This window comes from Adiantum capillus-veneris, chromosome 4 (assembly GCF_014529385.1).
Source record: "Adiantum capillus-veneris isolate H3 chromosome 4, ASM1452938v2, whole genome shotgun sequence".
Classification (NCBI taxonomy): domain Eukaryota; kingdom Viridiplantae; phylum Streptophyta; class Polypodiopsida; order Polypodiales; family Pteridaceae; genus Adiantum; species Adiantum capillus-veneris.
In genome coordinates this window covers 41,049,468-41,069,460 of record NC_140934.1, presented here as the reverse complement: position 1 = coordinate 41,069,460, position 19,993 = coordinate 41,049,468, and the positions used below count along the sequence as shown (strand labels likewise).

The window sequence follows — 19,993 nt, the reverse complement described above, 5'->3', positions numbered from 1 at the left end:
TTGGTAGGCTTTGGTTGTGCTGCCTCTGTTTCCTCATTTGTGTTTTTTTCCGACTGCCTCTTCTCTGCTCCTTGCTCTGGCAGGTCTTCAACTTTTTCTTTTTCTTTTATTACAGTCTCTGGACCCCAATGTCCTTGGGAGAATCTAACTCGTGACCTTGCTGATTCTGAGTGTCTTGTTGTTCCTCCTCTTGTGCGTTAACTTCCTCTTTTTTACTTCGAGTAGATTCGTCAGTTGATTTGAGATCATCAACGCATGGTCTCTTTGCTTCTTCTTTCTCCCTTTGCTCCATCTTTTGCTTGAGCTTGTTATGGATTCGTTGCCACATGGCACTGGCAATCTCTCGTTTTTCCTCAGCTTCTTGTCTTTTTTGCTGCTTGACCCTATCCAGAGCAATTGTCTGCCTGCATAGCAGTGGAATTTTTTCTTCTTCTTCTTTCTCTTTTTCATCATCAGCCTGTGTTCCTTGGGTTCTTTTTTCTTCGTGCTTTTGTTGGTGGAGCCTTTCCCTCAACACCTGCGCTTCTTCCATTGTCCTCGTGGCACGAGTAATTGGGATAGCTTCTGCCACATGCGCAATTTTCTTCCTCAATCGTGTATATCCGAGAGAGTACTGGCTATCGTCCTCCTCCTCTAAAGACTGGTACTCCAAAGGAGTGTCTCTCTGTTGGGACCCGGCTTTCTAGATACTCCGAGCATCCGACTTTATCTTTTTGCTGTCAAAATCTCTTATGGTTGCACTTTGCCTTATTTGCTTAGCTTTTGGTTTCAGCCTGGTGGAAGGTCGGGCCACATGTCTTACTGCTCTTTTAGACCTGTGAATCAAATCTATATGCACTTCTGCAGGTGGTAGATCTTCAATCGTCCCTAGTGCCTGATAGGCAATCCACATCAGCATTGGTCCCGCATTCATGTAGCCCTTGCTTTTTTGGCTCCCCTTTAGGTTTGCTTCGATATCGTTGTCGAGGAGGTAATTTCCAAAATCATAGCTGACCGCTCTTCTCTCTGCTAGGCCCATTGCCATTACTACCACCATGTACAACAACGGTTCTGTATATCTGGGTGGCTTTTGCACTTTGAAGGGCTGCGATATGAGGTGCAACGGCAATTCAATTTTTGAGTATATCAAATCCTAATATGTTAACTTGTGGCCTCTTTGCTTTAGGAAAGCTTTATTGCTATTTATTGCCTTTGTCTTTTGCAATAGATTGTGCGCCCCTTGCTGCAAGTGGAGGGCTTCATTGATTATTTCTGATGTGATCTTTACCTTGACTATTGCCCCACCTTTGTCAGTCAGAGTGGATTCCCCATTGTACTGAATTGAACTTATGAGCTCATGAGCTCATCTAAAGCCCGTTCCCCAGTGAGGTAATCGTAGGAAGCAGTCTAGCTGTAGGCATCTGCCCCCTCCTTGTACTTCTGGCTTTTGGTGCAATGTTCATATTTCCCATGGGAATATGGTGGCCTTTACTATTTCTCCATTTGTGGCTTGAAACCTTCCGATGAAGATGTTAGACGGTACTTCTTCAAGTACCTTTTCTGTGATATGAGCTTTTTCATTTGAGGAGATATCATTTATCTCATAAGACGCAGCATTCCACTCCCTTTGTGCTTTCCTTTGAGGCATCCAGTGGTCAATTGTAGCATTGAAAATAGGTTTTAGCCATTGATCAAAACTGTTGGAAAGTTGAAAATTTGATCATAAAATGAGAAATGAGCATAACTTTGTCAAAACTACCCCAAATTTGACCAAATGTCATTAGTGCATCTAGGATTACTATAGGCACAAGGATATAGTGTAGCAGATGATTTATGGCAAAAAGGAACATGGATCGCGATCCATGTTGGGAGGAATTTTGAAATTCCAACTAGGGGAGGTTGTTCCTAGGCATATGGAGATGCTACTGTGCAATTTTCTCTAAATTTAGGGTTTGAGGTACATGGATCAGGATCCATGTTGGGCAACAGTTTGAAAATCTGATGATACCATCTGGTAGGGTTCATCTAGATGATGCCTTGGTCCAAAAATTTGGGGATTTGGATCAATGGTTTGACACTTGGTCTATTTTTCAAAATCTTTTGCAGACTTAGAGAATTTTGGCATTTGAAGTGGATTTTGGAATTCAAATGGCTTGAAACTTCATGGCTTGGCTTTCTTCAACATACAGGATCAGATGGCATGGGTTTTCTTTGATTGGGCAAAAAGGTACATGAATCGCGATCCATGTTGGGAGGAATTTTGACACATTTTCTTTGCACATATGTTCATATAGGTCTTCCTAGCACACTGGTGATTTTTTTTCCAAATTTAGACATGTTTTTCCTTAGTTTTACCCCACTTTCTAGTTTATGGCCATGTTTTTTTCGTCTTGACTATATCTGTTTCTTGGGACCATTTTTAGACACATGGTTTCCCTGATATCTGTCATTGCCTTGATTCCCAATGGTTTGGGCCTGTAGTTCACAGCTTTGCTAGATTCCGTGTCAAGTTCCATCAAAATTTGAATCCATTTGAGGAGACAAATTGATTCTGGAAAATTTCACCATTTTGCAAGTAGTTTTTTGCTTGGTTTTGATCCTATAAACATCCTTAAGCTACATTTCCTTGTTGATAGTCTTCAAGTAGATTGTGAAGTCTCCTGACTAGCTTAAACAGTAATTTGAAAACTTTTCAAGAAGTTTGCTTTTAGCCCTTATTCATAAGTTTTGTTGGCATCCCACCAATTATCTTTAGCACTAGTCATATTTTTGCATTCCCCAGTTAGTGAGCCACTCCTACCCTGATTTTGGCAAAAAAGAAAATGGATCGCGATCCATGTTGGGATGCATTTGGAAATTCCAGCTATAGGAGTTTGTTTCTGACCACCTGTGGGTGCTTCTGTACAAATTTTGCTGATTTCAGGGTTTGAGGCACATGGATCGTGATCCATGTTCCAACACCTTTTGCTTCTTTTTTTGTCCTTCATGATTCTGTCAGCTATTTGGGGTCTACTGGTGAAAGGTTTTTGGTTTTTGATGAGTTTTGGAACTCCCCATTGGCCGTATTAGTTTGTCGATTTCATGACTTTGTACTGCTCTGATCTGTTGTTTTGGCAATGTTGATGGAGTATGGGGCATACACACATGTTCTTGCAAGGTTAATGATCATACCTGTCAAATCTGGTGTAGTAAGATCTACCGAGGTGGTCACAACAGGTAGAAACAAATTCGAAACTCTACGCTTCTGTGGATCTCTCTCTCTCTCTCTCTCTCTCTCTCTCTCTCTCTCTCTCTCTCTCTCTCTCTCTCTCTCTCTCTCTCTCTGTGTGTGTGAATGCAAATGAGCTTATGTTGCCCCATTTGACTATATGTTCCTAGTCTACTTGGGATGCCCCGTTCATACTTACCTCCATTGATCATATGTTGTTGTTCATGCACCTACGGTTTGAACCGTTCTTCATTCTGACGCTCAGTTGACAAATGGCATTCAAAATGCAGTTTTGATCCTTTAGAAGTTGGCTAAAAATCCATCTTGTACCGAATCTTTCCGTATTTGCCACGTTTGAAGTCCTTGCTTTGAAGTTTTAGCATTTTCTTTCAAAAGTCAATTCCAATTTTTTTGGCTTGACTTATCAATTTTTGTTGATTATCTGTCGTTTTCTGCTTTTTTATAAAAGAAAATTACTTACAATTATTATTAGTTGGCCAAAAATTATCCAAAATTAGTGTAACCTCACCTACATACATATTCTTATCCTAGTAGATGGTGTCGGTATGGCTCATGATTATGTTGGTTAAGAGTTTATAGCTCTGAAAAACTTGTTTTAAAGAAAAAGAAAGGAAAGAAAAATAAAAGAAATAATATGGTTATAATAATATATATACAGATGATAATCCTGCCGCATTTTTGTCCCTTCCTAGAGTGAGTCATCCCAGACGAACATGTGTTATAGTGCATGGGAACAAAGCACGTGTCTATGTATAGCCATATAGTGTGGCTCTATGATGTTGATGGAGGATATCCATGGGGAAACAAAATGATGTGCAAGAGAGGGGTGCTAAACAATATGTTCAGTGGATTCTGGTGGCGAGGTCACATTGAAGATGCTTGGTTCGAACAATAGTAACTGTAGAAGACGCGCCCTGTGTTTGACGGTAACCTGCAGAAGTTGTGATGGTGCTAGTTATTTTTCTTGAGAGCTTTGTTTGCTTGTGGATTCCCTAGAGGAGGCATTGTATGAGCGAGTTTTTTTTGGTTTCCATACCCACTTGACATTTTTTGGTTCTCGAGGGTGGTGTTGGATTGGCCTAGGTTGTCCGACAAAAGCCGTAGGCAATTTGGCAAGGTCGAATTTCTGTGGAGGCAAAGTAGGCTGACTTGTATTGCTTCGTCGTTTTGGTATCCATAATTTCTTAGGATTGGTTTACATGATAGATTTTTTAACCCATATTTTCTTGACCATGGTTGTGGAATATCGCTGAATTGGTGTATGTGGCGATGGTAGAGGTTCACATACATGGTCTGTTTGTACAAAGGGCATGGCAAAAGATTGGTCCTCTTGTTTGAGTTGTAAGGTATTGTCGGCCTGCCAGTTTGGCGCGGCTTGATAAGTGCGCATCCACGGCACTCCCAGAATAACTGCTTCGCTAAGATGTTGATCGGCGACCAGATGACACTGATGCAAATAAACTATTCCAATCAATAGCGATTGGTAAATTTATGTGGCCCAAACTGTCCATTGTGCCTTTGTTTGCTACTTTGAACCCCATCGTGTTTGGCATTAGAGGTTCCCGCGTGATTTTTCTAAAAGTGGAGTAGTTAACAACATTAGCTCTGGCCCTAGTGTCCACTAATGCTCGCTCGGTGGTGCCATCAGCAAAATGTAAATTAATGTGTAGATGCATTCCTCCTAACCATGTAGCTGCCGTTTGTATGGATGCTATTGCAGTAGGATCGATACCATCGTTCTGATGTGCTCTTCTCTGAAAGTTTGCTTGCTCTGTTCCCAAATGTCATGTGCTTGACTTTTGCGTTGAGCTACTGCATGTATTGTTTTGAGTTCTTCTAGTGTCAGAGGGAAGAAGATATTTCTTTAATCTGTAGCTACTTATCCAATTATGCATCTCCTCACCTGCTAATGTTGCAAGCATGATGGTGTCGCTTTGTGATATATCATGTATTACAAAAGGCCCCATCCCTCGCTTTTTGAGCTTTTTTGGAGTGTTGTTTGAGGGTATATATTAAAACGTAATCCCCTGTTTGGAACTCCTTACTAATCACGTGTTGATCATGGAAAGCCTTCATTTGTTTTTTTTATAGCATATATCCCAGCTATCGCTCTAAGTTAGGTTTCATCTAATTGTTCCAGGGTGTCTAGTCTCTCTGATAGCTCATGGCCCGTCCATCCTAATTGTGTTGCCACTCGTATGGTTTTAATTAAGAATTCCAATGGTAGGATCGCATTAGTCCCGAATACCAGGTTAAAAGGAGTCGTCACGATGAAAGTTTTAAAAGCTACTCTATAATCCCATAAGGCTGTGTGTAGCTTTTGATCCCAATCATTTCTCGAGTCGCTGACTATTTTGGTGAGTATAGTGCATAAATTTCTTTTGGTACTCCCTGCTTTCCCATTAGCTTGCATGATGATTTGCGATGGGCCACCATGAATTTGTCAAGGAGGCTTTCAATGACGTCGTTCAAAAAGTGTGTTCCCCTATCGCTTGTTATTTATATGGGTAGACCATATCTCATAAAGGTGTGTTCAAAAAGGAACTCAGCTGTACTTCGTGCATCATTTTTTTGAGTCACCTTTGCTTCTGTCCATTTTGTCATGTAGTCTGTTGCTACGATGATGTATTTTGCGTGAGATCTGTATCCCGGAGGTATGATGGGACCAATGAAGTCAATATCCCATTTGGCAAAAGCACGTTGGTGCAGCCAGATTTGGTCGGCCCAAGGAAAGCGTCAGCACAGGTAAAGGGCAACAGATACTGTGATAACAGAAGGCTTGGACAAGTTCCAGGTGCAACCGGGAATAGGTCCCACAAAGATGTGTATGCCAGATGTGGCAATTAGTAGGTCAAGCATCGGTTTTTAATCTCTCATAAGTAAAATGCTCGTCGATGCAGGGAATTTACTCTATGGAAACTCTATGGTCCCATTATTTGGTCATGGGGTACTTTTGGAAGACCGTTTCAAGGACTGAAGATCGAAGTGAGGTTTTTTGTCATAATTATGGCAAGTTCGGAGGGATCCACAATCGGGGTGACCTCCACTATCGGCAAGTTACAAAACAATTGAAGTGTGACTCGAAAGAGAAGGCCGGGGCTACTTGAAGATGGAAGTATTTGGGCTCGGCTACCAGGTCCACCCATTTGGCAGAGCTTGGGATTACGGTCGGTGCCGGGTGGGAACGGCATGCTAAGTAAGTAAAAATTTTGAAGTATTTCCATGCCTAAAATATAAAAAAAAAACAAAGCAAGCTGCAGTGGATGAGCAGTTAGACAGAAAAGGGTGGCTCGTGGAGTCGCGCTGCATGAGGAGAGAGGGCCGCTTGGGCCATGCAGGAGTGGAGAGGAGCCAAGGGATGGCGAGCTGCAGTCAGAAGAGAAAAGGGCCGCCACCTGTATGGTTTGCATGAGGAGAGGTCTGCAGTGGGTAGGGGAAGCCATAGGGGGCCGCCAAGTCAAAGAGAGGTGGCAAGATGGTTGAGGTGCAGTAAAGAGGGCCGCCCTTCTGAGGAGGGGAGGCCAAGAACTGAGTGTCGTTGCAGGGAAGGCCGCCAGGGGGCTGGCCATACAAGGGTATTCAGGGGATGGCATGGTCGGGAGTGCTGAAAGGGTCGGCAGTCAAAGGGTGGCGCTGCTGTGCGGGGGATAAACCGCCAGGGGCTGTGTGGTGATGACACCATCAGAGGAGGAGGGTCACAGGAGGGCCGACAGAGATCGCCAAGAGCGGAGAACAAGCAGGTCAAGGCCACCAGGTCGACTGAAGGCGAGGCCAGTGTGGAGGTTGCATGAAAGGGACGCCAGTCAAAGGGAGGTGCTGTTTGTAGGTTGGAGGCCAAGAGGCCGGCTATAGGTTGGGGTCGGCTGCATGGCAGTGCAAGATAAGCTGAAGAGGAGGTGTTGAGGGGCCGCCAAGGGTTACCAGCAGCCGAGGAAGGGTATCCAGTCGTACCAATGCATGAAATCGACAGTGATCAAGATTGTGTTAGAGTTTTGTTTGTTTACTATGCATAACTGAGTTTACAGTTTGATTGAATTATCTGGTGTTTCGCTGCCACCTTCTTGTTTGTCTCGTCTTGTTCTTCTTGCCCGTGGTAGCCGTGGCTCCGGGCCTTTTGTGTGTGTGTGTGCACAGAGAGAGGAAGAGAGAGGTTGGGCGAGCTTATTGTGTATTGCAAAGTTGATGAATGTGATTGGAAATAGCTGGTGTCAGTCATAAGCGAGTTGGTGCATTGGAGATTGGCAGAAAATGTGCGTGCATGTATGTTTCTGAGTGGCTTGGGGTGCTAGATACCGGCCGGGCTATAGAGAGGTAGTTAGCTTATGTATCGGGTGTGTTCCCATTTCCCCCATCCCATCAGTGGTGCCCCCACTGAGGAGCTACTGATTTCTCCTTGGTGAAGTCGAAGACGGTGTTGCGGTGATACCAGTTTCAAAGAACAAGTCTTGCTAATCAAGATGTTGTCGGGTTTTCCAACTTTTACAGGTGCTGAAGATGCTGAGGTTTGGCTACAAGACTACGGTCTTTTTCTGCTGGAGAGCTGCCTGTCGAGAGAAGAGGGAGTGGCCCAAGCTTTCCCGCTGCTGATTCGTGCCAAAGCAAAGGTATGGTATGAGAGCTTGCAGACTGAAGAAAAGCTGGATTGGGGTACATTGGAAGCGGCATTTTGAAGCCGATATGTGGTCAACCCGCAGTGGAGTGAAGTGACGCAGATGATGGACGACCTAAAGCAAAGCCTTGCTGGTGATTTCCGAGCCTTCGTGTGGGAGTTCGAGGCCATATGGAGCAAGGTAGTCAAGGTAACTGCTCTAGAGAATGCTGATTTTTTGAAGTGAACCAAGTTTATGGACTGCTTGCATGTCAAAGTGCGGGATAAAGTCGAGTTAGATGGGCCGTGCACGTACGAGGAAGCAGTAGCCTATGCGCAAAGCAGGACTAAGAAGATTTTAAATAACGAGCAGGCAAAGCAGGTTCTGGTGGGTCCATTGGTGCCAAGGCCAATTGCTAGGAAAGAGCTTCAGGTAGTCCGACCCTTTGTTGATGCACATGTGGTAGCAGCGAATAGGGGTGATGACAGAGTAGAGACGATACCGTGTGGGCCTATGAGGCCTCAACAGCTGCAGAGAGGAGTCTACCAAGTACCGCCTGATGTGCTTGACCATGTGACTTCCGAAAAGCAAGCAGTGGAGAAGATAGCTGAAGTACCAAAGTCGGTGAGTTTTGTGGAGAATTAAGCAGAGCTGTGTTCGAGCTATAGCAGTGCCTTGGTTACGGACAGCACATGGGAAACGGAGTCTGCTTTCTCAAGGTATGAGACCTATGATGTTATGTATGTCGATAATTTGGTCAAAGAACAACAGGTAGCAGGTGAAGAGCCAGTTTGCAAAGACCAGGGGTTGGGCAACCTCTCTCGTTCCTTGTGACAGTCAAACCATGATGACTGAAGAGGAATGTCTTGATGAAGATGAATAGGGATTCGATGAGCCGGTGGTCGATGTTGATGACGATCGCAGGTTTTGGTTGCTAAAGCTATGGCGAGGATACAGGGTATGCAAGGCTTGCCGCCTTTTCCATTACCACTTAGAGAGCCTACATATGAGGTTTTGCCAGTGTTGCTTTGGATGATCGGATGCGGCAGGTTGTGTTTTTCAAAGACAATGATGTTGTAGAGAGCTCTCTAGCCGTTGGCGGGGAGACATGTGATGAAAAAGCTTTCCAGGATGTGCAGGCGTGTGTTGGGCATGGAGATGGCTCATGCTTGTAATTTTGAAGGGCTATGCTGTCAAGAGCCATATACATGGATGACTTACAAGGTTAAGCCGGGGTGGTGCATATTTGTGTTACAGACGGATGACGATGACCAATGCCATGTGTTTGATCCAGGTGGAGTTTACACTATGCTTGGGAGAGTCTATGGCTTTCCATTTGACCCAGCCAGGCTCTACAATAGATGAATATCTCTCTCTATCTATCGAATGCTACTTGTACATAGTATCTATCAGTTTTCTTCTTTTGCACTGATATATTACCAAAATAATGCTATGGTTGAGCATAAATGCTCAAAAAGGGGTTGGGCAATGATGGTGCAGCCAAATTTGGTCGGCCCAAGAAAAGCGTCAGCAACAACAGGTAAAGAGCAACAGATAGTGTGATAACAGAAGGCTTGGACAAGTTCCAGGTGCAACCGGGAATAGGTCCCACAAAGATGTGTATGCCAGATGTGGCAATTAGCAGGTCAGGCATCGGTTTTTAATCTCTCATAAGTAAAATGCTGGTTGATGCAGGGAAGTTACTCTATGGTCCCATTATTTGGTCATGGGGTTCTTTTGGAAGACTGTTTCAAGGACTGAAGATCGAAGTGAGGTTTTTTGTCATAATTACGGCAAGTTCGGAGGGATCCACAATCGGGGTGACCTCCACTATCGGCAAGTTACAAAACAATTGAAGTGTGTCTCGAAAGAGAAGGCCGGGAGCTACTTGAAGATGGAAGTATTTGGGCTCGGCTACCAGGTCCACCCATTTGGCAGAGCTTGGGATTGCGGTCGGCGCCGAGTGGGAACGGCATACTAAGTAAGTAAAAAGCTTGAAGTAATTCCATGCTTAAAATATTTTAAAAAAAGCAAAGCAAGCTGCAGTGGACGAGTAGTTGGACAGAAAAGGGTGGCTCGTGGAGTCGCGCTGCATGAGGAGAGAGGGCCGCTTGGGCCATGCAGGAGTGGAGAGGAGCCAAGGGATGGCGAGCTGCAGTCAGAAGAGAAGGGCCGCCACCTGTATGGTTTGCATGAGGAGAGGTCTGCAGTGGGTAGGGGAAGCCATAGGGGGCCGCCAAGTCAAAGAGAGGTGGCAAGATGGTTAAGGTGCAGTAAAGAGGGCCGCCCTGCTGAGGAGGGGAGGCCAAGAACTGAGTGTCGTTGCAGGGAAGGCCGCCAGGGGGCTGGCCATACAAGGCTATTCAGGGGATGGCATGGTCGGGAGTGCTGAAAGGGTCGGCAGTCAAAGGGTGGCGCTGTTGTGCAGGGGAGAAACCGGTTGTGTGGTGATGACACCATCAGAGGAGGAGGGTCACAGGAGGGCCGACAGGGGTCGCCAAGAGCGGAGAACAAGCAGGTCAAGGCGACCAGGTCGACTGAAGGAGAGGCCAGCGTGGAGGTTGCATGAAAGGGCCGCCAGTCAAAGAGAGGTGTTGTTTGCAGGTTGGAGGCCGAGAGGCCGGGGTCGGCTGCATGGCAGTGCAAGATAAGCTGAGGAGGAGGTGTTGAGGGGCCGCCAAGGGTTACCAGCAGCCGAGGTAGGGTATCCAATCGTACCAATGCACGAAATCGACAGTGATCAAGATTGTGTTAGAGTTTTGTTTGTTTACTATGCATAGCTGAGTTTACAGTTTGATTGAATTATCTGGTGTTTCGCTGCCACCTTCTTCTTTATCTCGTCTTGTGCTTCTTGTCCGTGGTAGCCGTGGCTCCGGGCCTTTTGTGTGTGTGTGTGTGTGCACAGAGAGAGGCTGGGCGAGCTTATTGTGTATTGCAAAGTTGATGAATGTGATTGGAAATATCTGGTGTCGGTCATAAGCGAGTCGGTGCATTGGAGATTGGCAGAAAATGTGCGTGCATGTATGTTTTTGAGTGGCTTGGGGTGCTAGATAGCGGTTGGGCTATAGAGAGGTAGTTAGCTTATGTATCGGGTGTGTTCCCATTTCCCCCATCCCAACGTACTCCCATCATTGGCCTTAGGGCATCTCTCCGCAGGGATGGTTTTGTGTGTTGACATTCATCACATCATTTGACATAGGTCTCTGCATCCATAAACAGGGTTGGCCACTATATACCTGAGTGTAGCACGAGCTTTGCCGTTTTATCAATAGAGAAATGTCCTTTTGGTTGTCCTGAGTGTGCATGTTCTAAGATAGCGTAATATTTTATTTCTGTAGCACACAGCCGTAGTTATTTGTCCTTTCCCCGCCTATACAGTTGGTTTGCAATGAGCTGATAGTGTTTGGCCTCTTTTTCTACAGGTTTAATTCTTGCCTTGCCCCATCCCTCTAGGAAGGTCTTGTTTTTTAAGTACTCAGCTATGTGAGTACTCCATTTGGGTGCTTGTACTACTCGAAACAGGGTGGCATGTTCCACTGGAGGTTGTTTTGTACAGTTATCACACGATTTTACATATGTATGGACAATGTGTGCCATGTTTGTCTAGTAGACTCATAGTCTCTTTAGCCGTTGGCCTGTCTGCGTTTCTCCATTGTGAAATCCCGTATTTTGTATATGAGATCGTTTGAGGTAGTAGGTCGAGTCTTCGAGCTGTACACATAGTCTCAATATCCCATCCTTACCATGTTTGTACAATCGTCCACAAAGCTGGAGATTGCATGTTTGACTTAAAATTGATGGTTGTATTTCTATTTGTAATGACTTGATTATGAGTAGAGGAATGTAGCCCAAAATTCTACCTTGTCTTACCATGAAGACATATTTTTTAGGGTTTAAGCAAATACGATACATTCTGCACTTTTCAAAGACTTTTTCTAGATGAGTTATGTCGTCATTTCTTTGACGAGAATGAACATAGAGATCATTCATGTATATCTCTAGAAATTGTCTAAGATATTCCTTGGATGCATGACTCATTAGTCTTTGGAATGTAGCACGGGCATTGGTCAAGCCGAAAGGCATTACCCTGTAGGCATATATACCCCACTCTGTTGCAAAACCTGTCTTATGATGATCTTCTGCTTTAATTGTCAATTGATTGTAGCCTAAGAACCCATTCAGAAAACTATAGGCCTCTTTCTCTGCTACCCTCTCAATAACATGATCCGTTATTGGTAGTGGATAGTTATACCTGATGGTGGCTATATTTACCTGTTTGACGTTTACAAAGACATGCACTTTGCCATTCTTTTTCGGTACTACCACAATAGGGGACACCCAATCCGTGTGTTCAATCTTGTAGATAAACTCGGCATCCTTCAGTTTGTCTTTCTCTTTCTCAATTTTCTTGGCAAAAGTCTCATTATATGTGTAAGGACATTATCTGCGTGGCCTGGCATCACTCTTAAGGGGTATCGTGTGCTGACAGATCTCAGGATCTATCCCCTTTAGATCTATGTATGAGCATGCAAAGACATCTTTGTATTGTCTCAGCGTATCGACTAGAAGTCTCTCTTCTTTGTCAGTGAGGTCTGTGGTGATGTATGCCAGTTTAGGCTCCTTGCCTCGTTCTGCTAAGTTAATGCATTTGGCTTTTTCAAGCCCATCATATGAAGTTCCTGGTTCTTTGGGATCTCATTTGGGTTTCTGCACCACAATTTTCCTATCTTGAATAGTATACTTCTTATAGTGGGAAGGTGCATCAAATTTATCATCGTTTGATTCCTCATAAATTTCCATTTCTGTTGTCCAAACTTCTTTCAAGGCTCGTTTCAGTTCATTGTATTTGATTTTGCGCTCCATTTTGGACAACTTCGTCGATTTCTCGAAATTGCTCTCTTTTTTTGGTTTTTGTGTGTTCTTTTTTGTTTTGGTTTTGGTTGAGTCAAGTTTCATGTACCTCTTTGATATCCCGTCTTTGAGGAAATCAAATGCTTCTACTAACCTTAAGTACTGCATTTTGTCGGTTAACAGAGGTACTGAGTCTTTCTTGGTTTTTTTTTTGTTATTTCCGTATTTATCTCAATATCTGCGTTGTCTTCAAGGATTTTGGTTCGGAAAATCATAGTAGATCACCCATCGATCCTTCTGTTTGATGTTCTGACTTGAGCTACTAGATAGCTCCTCATGTGCGTTATCCTCTAGCAGCTTATCAGTTGAGTCCTAGAAATTATCTTCGTCTGTTTGGTCAAGGTCTCTTACTGAGATTTCTTCTACTATGCATCGACACTCGGCAACCCCCTCCTCATCAGGGACTTCCCATTCTAATTTCTGATCTAGACTGACACCCAACATCTGGAATGGAATGATTTCATATCCTTCCTCATCACATAATTTGGTGAGGGTCACCTCATTTACACAAACATCAAGAGTGGCTAGTACCTGTTGCCATTCAAAAGGCTCAAATATGTCTTCTGGAAAAGGCTCTAGTATATATGACTCGTCTTGTGTAGTCCGATTAAGAATGAAATTTGCCCTTTTTAAACTTCCACCTTTGGAAGCTTCTCCTATCCACTCGTGAGCTTTGTTCTGTAGCCAAGCCGGTATTCCCCCTTCTTGGTCAGTTGTGGAGTTCAAGTCTTCTCCTGGGGTTTGTTCTACAATCGTATAGCTATGATCTGTGACACTAATTTTTGTAGTGACATCCTTGTTCCTTAGATAGATATAGTCGTAACCCCAATCTTGCACCATTTTGAGGTGATGCATGAATGGTCTGCCCAATATGATGTTGAAATTGCTGCTCTCATTGAAATTATCTAATAGAGAATGTGTGTTTATATGCAATTACGTAAGAGGTTACCACAATCTACTTCAAGATGCCAATTGGTCTTTCCAGATACCCATATGCTAATTGAAGTTTCATTCTAGTCTTTCGGAGAGTAGGTTTCCCCCATTTTTCCCACATTGCTTTGGTAGCTATGGCTATTCCAGCCCCACTATCCAATATTGCTATTGACTTAACCTCTTTGTACTGTATCAGCAGGGTAGTATTTCCTTCTTCACTTTCACAATAATCCCCTACCTTGTTCACTAGTACTGGCTCATGTTTAGTTGGTTTCGAGGGTTGTGTCTTCAGTGTGTTTAGAGAAGCATTGGGTTGCGGAATTATCATCTCTATTTTTCCCTATTTTTTCAACCTCCTCCCAAAGTTGCGGTCTGATTTGCAGTAACACTGATAGAGTTAGTGTACAACGGATAGAGGATGACATCAACTCATGAAGAGTTTTGGTATCCATCATCTTAGTATTGGCCTTCCATTGAGATGGTACTTTCTTCACCTCCGATCCGATTTCATGGTTACCAATAAATGAAGGTAAAGTCTTTAATGACTGCGGTTTACTGTCTTTCGATATCGTTGTACTTGCATCGATTTGATGTCATTTGGGTAGAGCTCATTCTCCAAGTGGATCTCTGTGATGGGAGCTTACATAAGTGTAGCACTTCCATATTTTCTATTCCTGATATGTTCCCATAGCTCCTGAGGCCATTGTTCTTTTACCTCCGGAATTGGCAGTGGTGCTTGAGAATACATTCCATCTGTCGTATTGGCTGCCACCCTTGTATCCAATGGTGTTTTGTTTATAAAATCTGCTTGGTCAGACTTCCTTTTCAATTCTCCACCCCTCTAACTCTTGAATTTTTTCTTGAATTAACACCTAAGTTTTTGGAGCAGTAGGAACTGATGGTTCCACAAGTGCTTGAGGAGCTTGGATGAGGTCCTTGCACATCTTTAGCCTCTCTTTCTCATAGCTTGGATGAGGGTACATTAACCACCTGTCCTCTTGGGTTTGGTTAGGCTTTAACCTTGCATCGTAAGCTTTCAAAATTGCGTCCAAAGGTTCAAAAACCTTGTCTACCAAGACAGATCCTCCCGATGGTATAACCGATGGTTTTTTACCTCGTTGTTTCCCTTAAGGTCTCTTTCCCTTTGCAGTTGTTTTCCGTTTGTTGCAGTAATTTGGTTTCTAATGCCGATTTTTCTTTTTTGCTTTTGGCTTTCATTTTGTCTTGTTTTGCCTTCCAAGATTTCCTAGGGGTTTGGACAGACAAATTTTCTATCTCAGTTTGGCTGGCTGGGACGTTCCTTGTTGCCTCATGTGCTTGGGCTCTTGTTTGTGTCTACACTCACCTCCCCATATGCCTTGAAATTATCTACCAAATACAATGCCTCTTTTGTGACTTGCTCAAAAGCTACACATGCCTTCAAGTGCAAGTCCTTTTTGAGCGTGTCATTTCACAATCCTTCTATGAAAATGACTGACAGTCTCTCATCTTGAGGTAGTTCTCAAACAGGGAATCTTTCTATATATTCTATATCTTGAGGTAGTTCTCAAGCAAGGAATCTTTCTATATACTTCTTTCATCTTTTCTTCTCCTTTTGCCTAAATGCATAGATCTCGGAGACATTGTTATGCTTGATTCCCTTCTTTGTGAATACCTCAGCGAACTCTCAGAGAATTTGCGCAATACTTGGGAATTCCAAGTTGTTTAATAGTTGGAACCAAGTCAAAGCAGTCCCTTCTTACGTCAACCCAAAACCTTCATATTGAGTATGAAAATTAGTTACCTGTTTCGCTCTCAACACTTGTTTGAAGATCAAAACATGGGCATGCGGATCTCCTCATCCACTATAATTTTTGGGTATGCATTTTTCCACTTCAGATGGTCGCATTTGTCTGGACTCTGCAACCATTCTTACGACACCTGGTCCTCCTGGTGTGGCTTCTCTAGGTTTATAATATCCTCTTGGTACTACCAGCGGTATCCTATACGCTATACATTCGTCAAGTCGATCTCGTGTAATAGTCGGAGGGATTCTAGTGGTGTAAGTGATATCAGGAACAGTATTGACCTTATGTGTGTTCATGGAAGCCCTAGACACCGTTGATCCTAAAGGGCCTGTATTTGGGACTCGTTCATGTCTAAAAGACTCCTCCACCTTGGTTTTCACTGGGCTCACATGTACAGTCTCAGGTCTTGTGTGGGTAGTCGTGGTTTTTACCTCTTCCGAATTTACATAGTATTGGTGGAGAGGTCCCCCAAAATGTGTATATCTCTCTAATTCCTTACGATCCATTGGAGATTACTTTTGGCCATACTTGTCTATTATGACCACATGAATACTTCTCCCTTCTGTCTACGTGAAAACATACAGGTTTTTATGGTGAGTCAGTTCCTTGATATGGGGTTCGTCACATCTATAATAGAGTGTTTGTTCTCCATTATTAAACTTAAATAGCCCCACATATGTGTTGTCTGTATTAAGGTGCTCTATCTCATTGGTGGGGCTATCCCCCGTTTGATCTTACTTGCTGGGTGGTATCCTCTAGTACCTACAATCTGTCAAAAATTGCTTGATAGCTGTGAGCTTATAGACTTTCTTGCTAGTTCTAGCTTTTAATCGAAAAAATTTAGCTAGGTTTTTCAAACGCACATGATTCCTCACACAACATCAAAAATTTAGGTCAAATTTCAATTTTAAAAGAACCACCAGGGTACTGTGGACTACCTCTTTGGGCGGTGAAATTCTTCTTCTATTCTGACTCAGAGTAATATGGATCGCGATCCATGTTTGGAAGCCAAATGGACTTTTCTTGATACCATCATGTTCAGCATGATTAGAAGGTTTGTGTTAAGTATGGAGCCTGATTTACCCTTATAATTTTCTGTGGTAAAAGGGCACATTTGTAAGGCCCCCATTATGAGGAGAAGCCATCGTGCGTGAAGGAAAATCACTCAACGGAAACCAAAATTTTCACGGTCAAGAATTAGGGGCAACTTTCGCCGGAATATTTCTTTTCGCCGGAATATTATGGCCGGACGGCGACCTGAAAGTGGTCGAAAAACAACCGGTCGGTTGGCCGGTGGCCGGTAGTCAATGGCCGATGGCCGATGGTCGGAAGTCAATGGCCGGTGGCCGGTGGTCGGAAGTCAATGGCCGGTGGTCGGTGGCCGAATTCAAAAGTGGACTTGTCTTCTCAAGGGCGGCCACATATGGGCGGATTGGAGGGTCCGATTTGGACTTATTCGCACAAGGGCGGCTACACATGGCTGTCTCTCATAAGAGAGGGCAGCCCTTTTTGCCTACAAAAGGAGGCCGTTTCTACACACATTTCATAGTGTGTGACGTTGATGCAACAAGGTGAGTGTGAGGTGGTGAGAGTGAAGCAAGGCGGGAGCTCTATCAAGGGTTTAATCCCTTTGTAAACTACTTCTTATTTATAAGTGCTAAAGCCATTGAGTGGCTACTTTCCCGTGGACGTAGCCCACACTGGGTGAACCACATCTATCGTGTGTACTCTCTCTCTCTACTCTATAATCTCTTGTGTGTGAAATCTATCTCTCTCCATTAAGTAATCTACTCAAAAATCTATTTAGCTACGTCTTATTTTCTAACAGTCTGATGGTATCAAAATTTTTAGAAATGATCTTGATTGGAAGCTAGGTCAATTCTGTCACTTTGCGAGAGCTCCTACGAGTTTTGGGCTTTTGGGATGGTTTTTTGCATCCAGTTTCAATTTTAGAAGGACCACTAGACTCTCTTGGATGCCCTCTAGCTATGGTGCCATTTTGGTATCAAAATGTGTCAGGGAAACATGGATTGTGATCCATGTTTCTTAGTGTCAAAATGCACTGAAACTTGACCCACAGCTAGTTCTTGGCCTTTTGATGTTGGCTATATGGTTTTTGAATGTTTTGGAGTATTTTAGGTCAGCCAAAAGTCAGTTTTAGGGTTTGTTCCAGTGGTTTCCCACTTGATCTAATTTCTACAACCTTTTGCCCTCTTTTTGAACTTTGTTGATAAGGGTCCCTTGGGAGAAAGTACTTCAAATGATATCACTTTTCTACTTGCTCAATATCAGCCATAAAATTCCAAAAAGGTACATGGATCACGATCCATGTTTGTGATGCTATTCCCTAGATTTTTTTGGATTTGATCATCTTTTTCTAAGTCAAAACCAAGATTTTGTGTCTCTTTTGCGGTTTTTTGCAAAGAGTTCCTTTTTTGGTATTTTGATCAGGTTTTTTCACTTTTTGTCTATGGCTCCTTTTGGAAAAGTTGTTCCCTTAGTAATCAGAACTGCAATGGTCAAATTTCACTATCAGATGTCTACCTAGAAGATGGATCGTGATCCATGTTGGGAGGCATCTGGTCATGTTTTTTGGTTCTATTGGTTCCTTGCTTCTAGTTGATCCCAATTCTTTTCCCTTTTTGAATTTGGACAAGTAAAAGTTCAGTTTTTCCTTACTTTTCTCAATTTCCAAGGTTTTGCTCTGCTCAACCGAATTTCTTGATTTCAGTGATCACGAAAACAGATTTAGCAATTTTTTCCAAAAATGTACATGGATTTCAATCCATGTTTGACAAGCAGATTGAAATTTTTTTACACAGTCTATTTTAGCAAGTGTTTCTATCCCCTTTTTGAAGGTTTTGTTAGTTTTGAAGCTTTGAACATCAATTTTTCAACTTTTCAAAGTTATGGTCTTCAATACCAAAAGAAGGTTTTTGACAGTTTCCTCGACCTTTTTAGCCCCAAATGATGGTGTAATTTGTTACCTAACCTACCCCTATAAACTGAAATAAATCTACAAACATAAACAAACTTAACAATACAAAAATGACAACAAAGTGTGTGGTGGAACAATCCTTTCCAAGCATGGGAAAATCAAAGAACGAAATACTCTCTTGTACTTCACTCAAAGCTTTCTTTGCTCTAAAAGAGTAGCAATAGATAGTCTCTGACTCCAGTCTTTAGTAAGCACTAAATCTATGTGTAGCTGCTTCACTATCTATGTGTAACCGGGATGGTTGTCAAAAGCTTTGGAATGAATTTTTTTGTACATTGAGTCACTCACCACCTTAGGATCGGTTTTCCCGACAACAGTGCCAATGTTAGTGGGTCGCCGCGCGATGGACGTCTGCATCATAGCTCTTTTGTACTAACATAATGTCAATATGCAAGGAAGCGACTTGGGATGGGGAACATAGACTTAATATGAGAGTGTTGATCTCACCAAAGTGAACTCAGAGGACTCCTCATACTACGAAAAAAGAAAATCAACCACTTCCTAGTCAGAAAATGAGTATGTATCCAATCTCACCGCTCTAGGTCATCCAAACGAATTTGAAATGCAACGAAACTTAAGGAGAGGCATTACAACACCTAGGGTCACAATCCTACAAAGTTTTGTCACCATCTGGGGGGTATCTAAATCACAATCCATCACAAAAAATGTGCAGAAAAGTGAAACAGAACTATTCGGAAAGGTCCCCCTTAAGCATAGAAACACTTATTCATGGTCAAAACATCAAAAAACAATCATTTTAACCTTTAAATCAATGCAATTAGCTCACAAGCAACACATCGCAAACCACTACAGAATTGAAAATGGTTATACTTAGATTGTAGAGCAAGAGACAAGGAACACAATGTGCTATTCAAAAATGAATTCTGATTACCAGTACAGGAGAAAAGAGGATTACAATTTGTAGTAGCAAGAAGCTCTCATAGTGAGCGTTTTTAAAAAATCCTCCTTCCTAATGATCCCTCTTTTTTCCAAAACTAAGGGTTTTGACTTAAAGGCTAAGGGAGCTTTCCCACAGCCATTCTGCCACTTACAAGGGTGTAGACTCAGAGAAGCTGAGAGGGTATGTCAAATTACATTACAATTACAAATCATCATAACCTCAATTACACAGCTTCTTTTTCAAAAATTGAGCGAGTGTTTATAGGGTTTGGTGTGCATCCACCTGGCATGTGTCGGATCGTTGTCTCCACCAAACAAATCCTTTCACGAGCTAGAGCAAGCAGGAGCTCCATGGATGTTGTTCCTTGAAGGTAATAAGGGACTCTGCTATAACTTAAGTGGCCAGCCTTCCGAAGAAGTCCTTTACGGCTTCTACACCCGATGCATAATTTTACCCTCAAGCAATATGTTAGCCTTTGAGGAAGCATTTTATACAGGTGCCAGTCATAAGCAACCTCACATCCAAACGTGTTGGATATTCAGCCATTGAGCTTAAAAACAGGGTCACCATGAAGTTCTTGCAGGTTCCTGACAACGAAAGAAAAATCAGATATGAGAAAGCCTTACACGTAGTTAAATACCACCTCGCCAGCCGTCAATTCAAAGA

At 43.0% G+C, this 19,993-nt stretch overlaps 2 protein-coding genes and 1 pseudogene across 2 annotated transcripts; all 3 read left to right on the top strand.

Annotated features, from left to right (window-relative positions):
• The first annotated feature begins 6,092 nt into the window (after positions 1–6,092).
• Positions 6,093–7,265, top strand: LOC147459023 (uncharacterized; annotated as a pseudogene).
• Positions 7,266–7,404: 139 nt separating this feature from the next.
• Positions 7,405–8,444, top strand: LOC147459022 (uncharacterized). The gene has a single exon (XM_086510404.1). It carries the CDS (start codon positions 8,053–8,055, stop codon positions 8,440–8,442), a length of 390 nt encoding a protein of 129 aa, XP_086366530.1. The 5' UTR covers positions 7,405–8,052; the 3' UTR covers positions 8,443–8,444.
• A 1,032-nt stretch (positions 8,445–9,476) lies between these two features.
• Positions 9,477–10,618, top strand: LOC147459021 (uncharacterized). Its single transcript, XM_086510405.1, has 4 exons — positions 9,477–9,571; positions 9,719–9,778; positions 9,922–10,010; positions 10,126–10,618. Exons 1-4 carry the CDS (start codon positions 9,477–9,479, stop codon positions 10,446–10,448), a joined length of 567 nt encoding a protein of 188 aa, XP_086366531.1. The 3' UTR covers positions 10,449–10,618.
• The last annotated feature ends 9,375 nt before the right edge of the window (positions 10,619–19,993 follow it).

What these genes read in the sequence shown, in the direction of transcription:
- LOC147459022 (XM_086510404.1), top strand. Translation starts at nt 8,053, where the DNA reads ATGGACTGCTTGCATGTCAAAGTGCGGGATAAAGTCGAGTTAGATGGG.
- LOC147459021 (XM_086510405.1), top strand. Translation starts at nt 9,477, where the DNA reads ATGCTGGTTGATGCAGGGAAGTTACTCTATGGTCCCATTATTTGGTCA. An exon ending in GAGTGGGAACGGCATACTAA is followed by an intron (nt 9,779 to 9,921) that starts GTAAGTAAAAAG and finishes TGGGCCATGCAG; the next exon opens with GAGTGGAGAGGAGCCAAGGG. An exon ending in TGAGGAGAGGTCTGCAGTGG is followed by an intron (nt 10,011 to 10,125) that starts GTAGGGGAAGCC and finishes GTGTCGTTGCAG; the next exon opens with GGAAGGCCGCCAGGGGGCTG.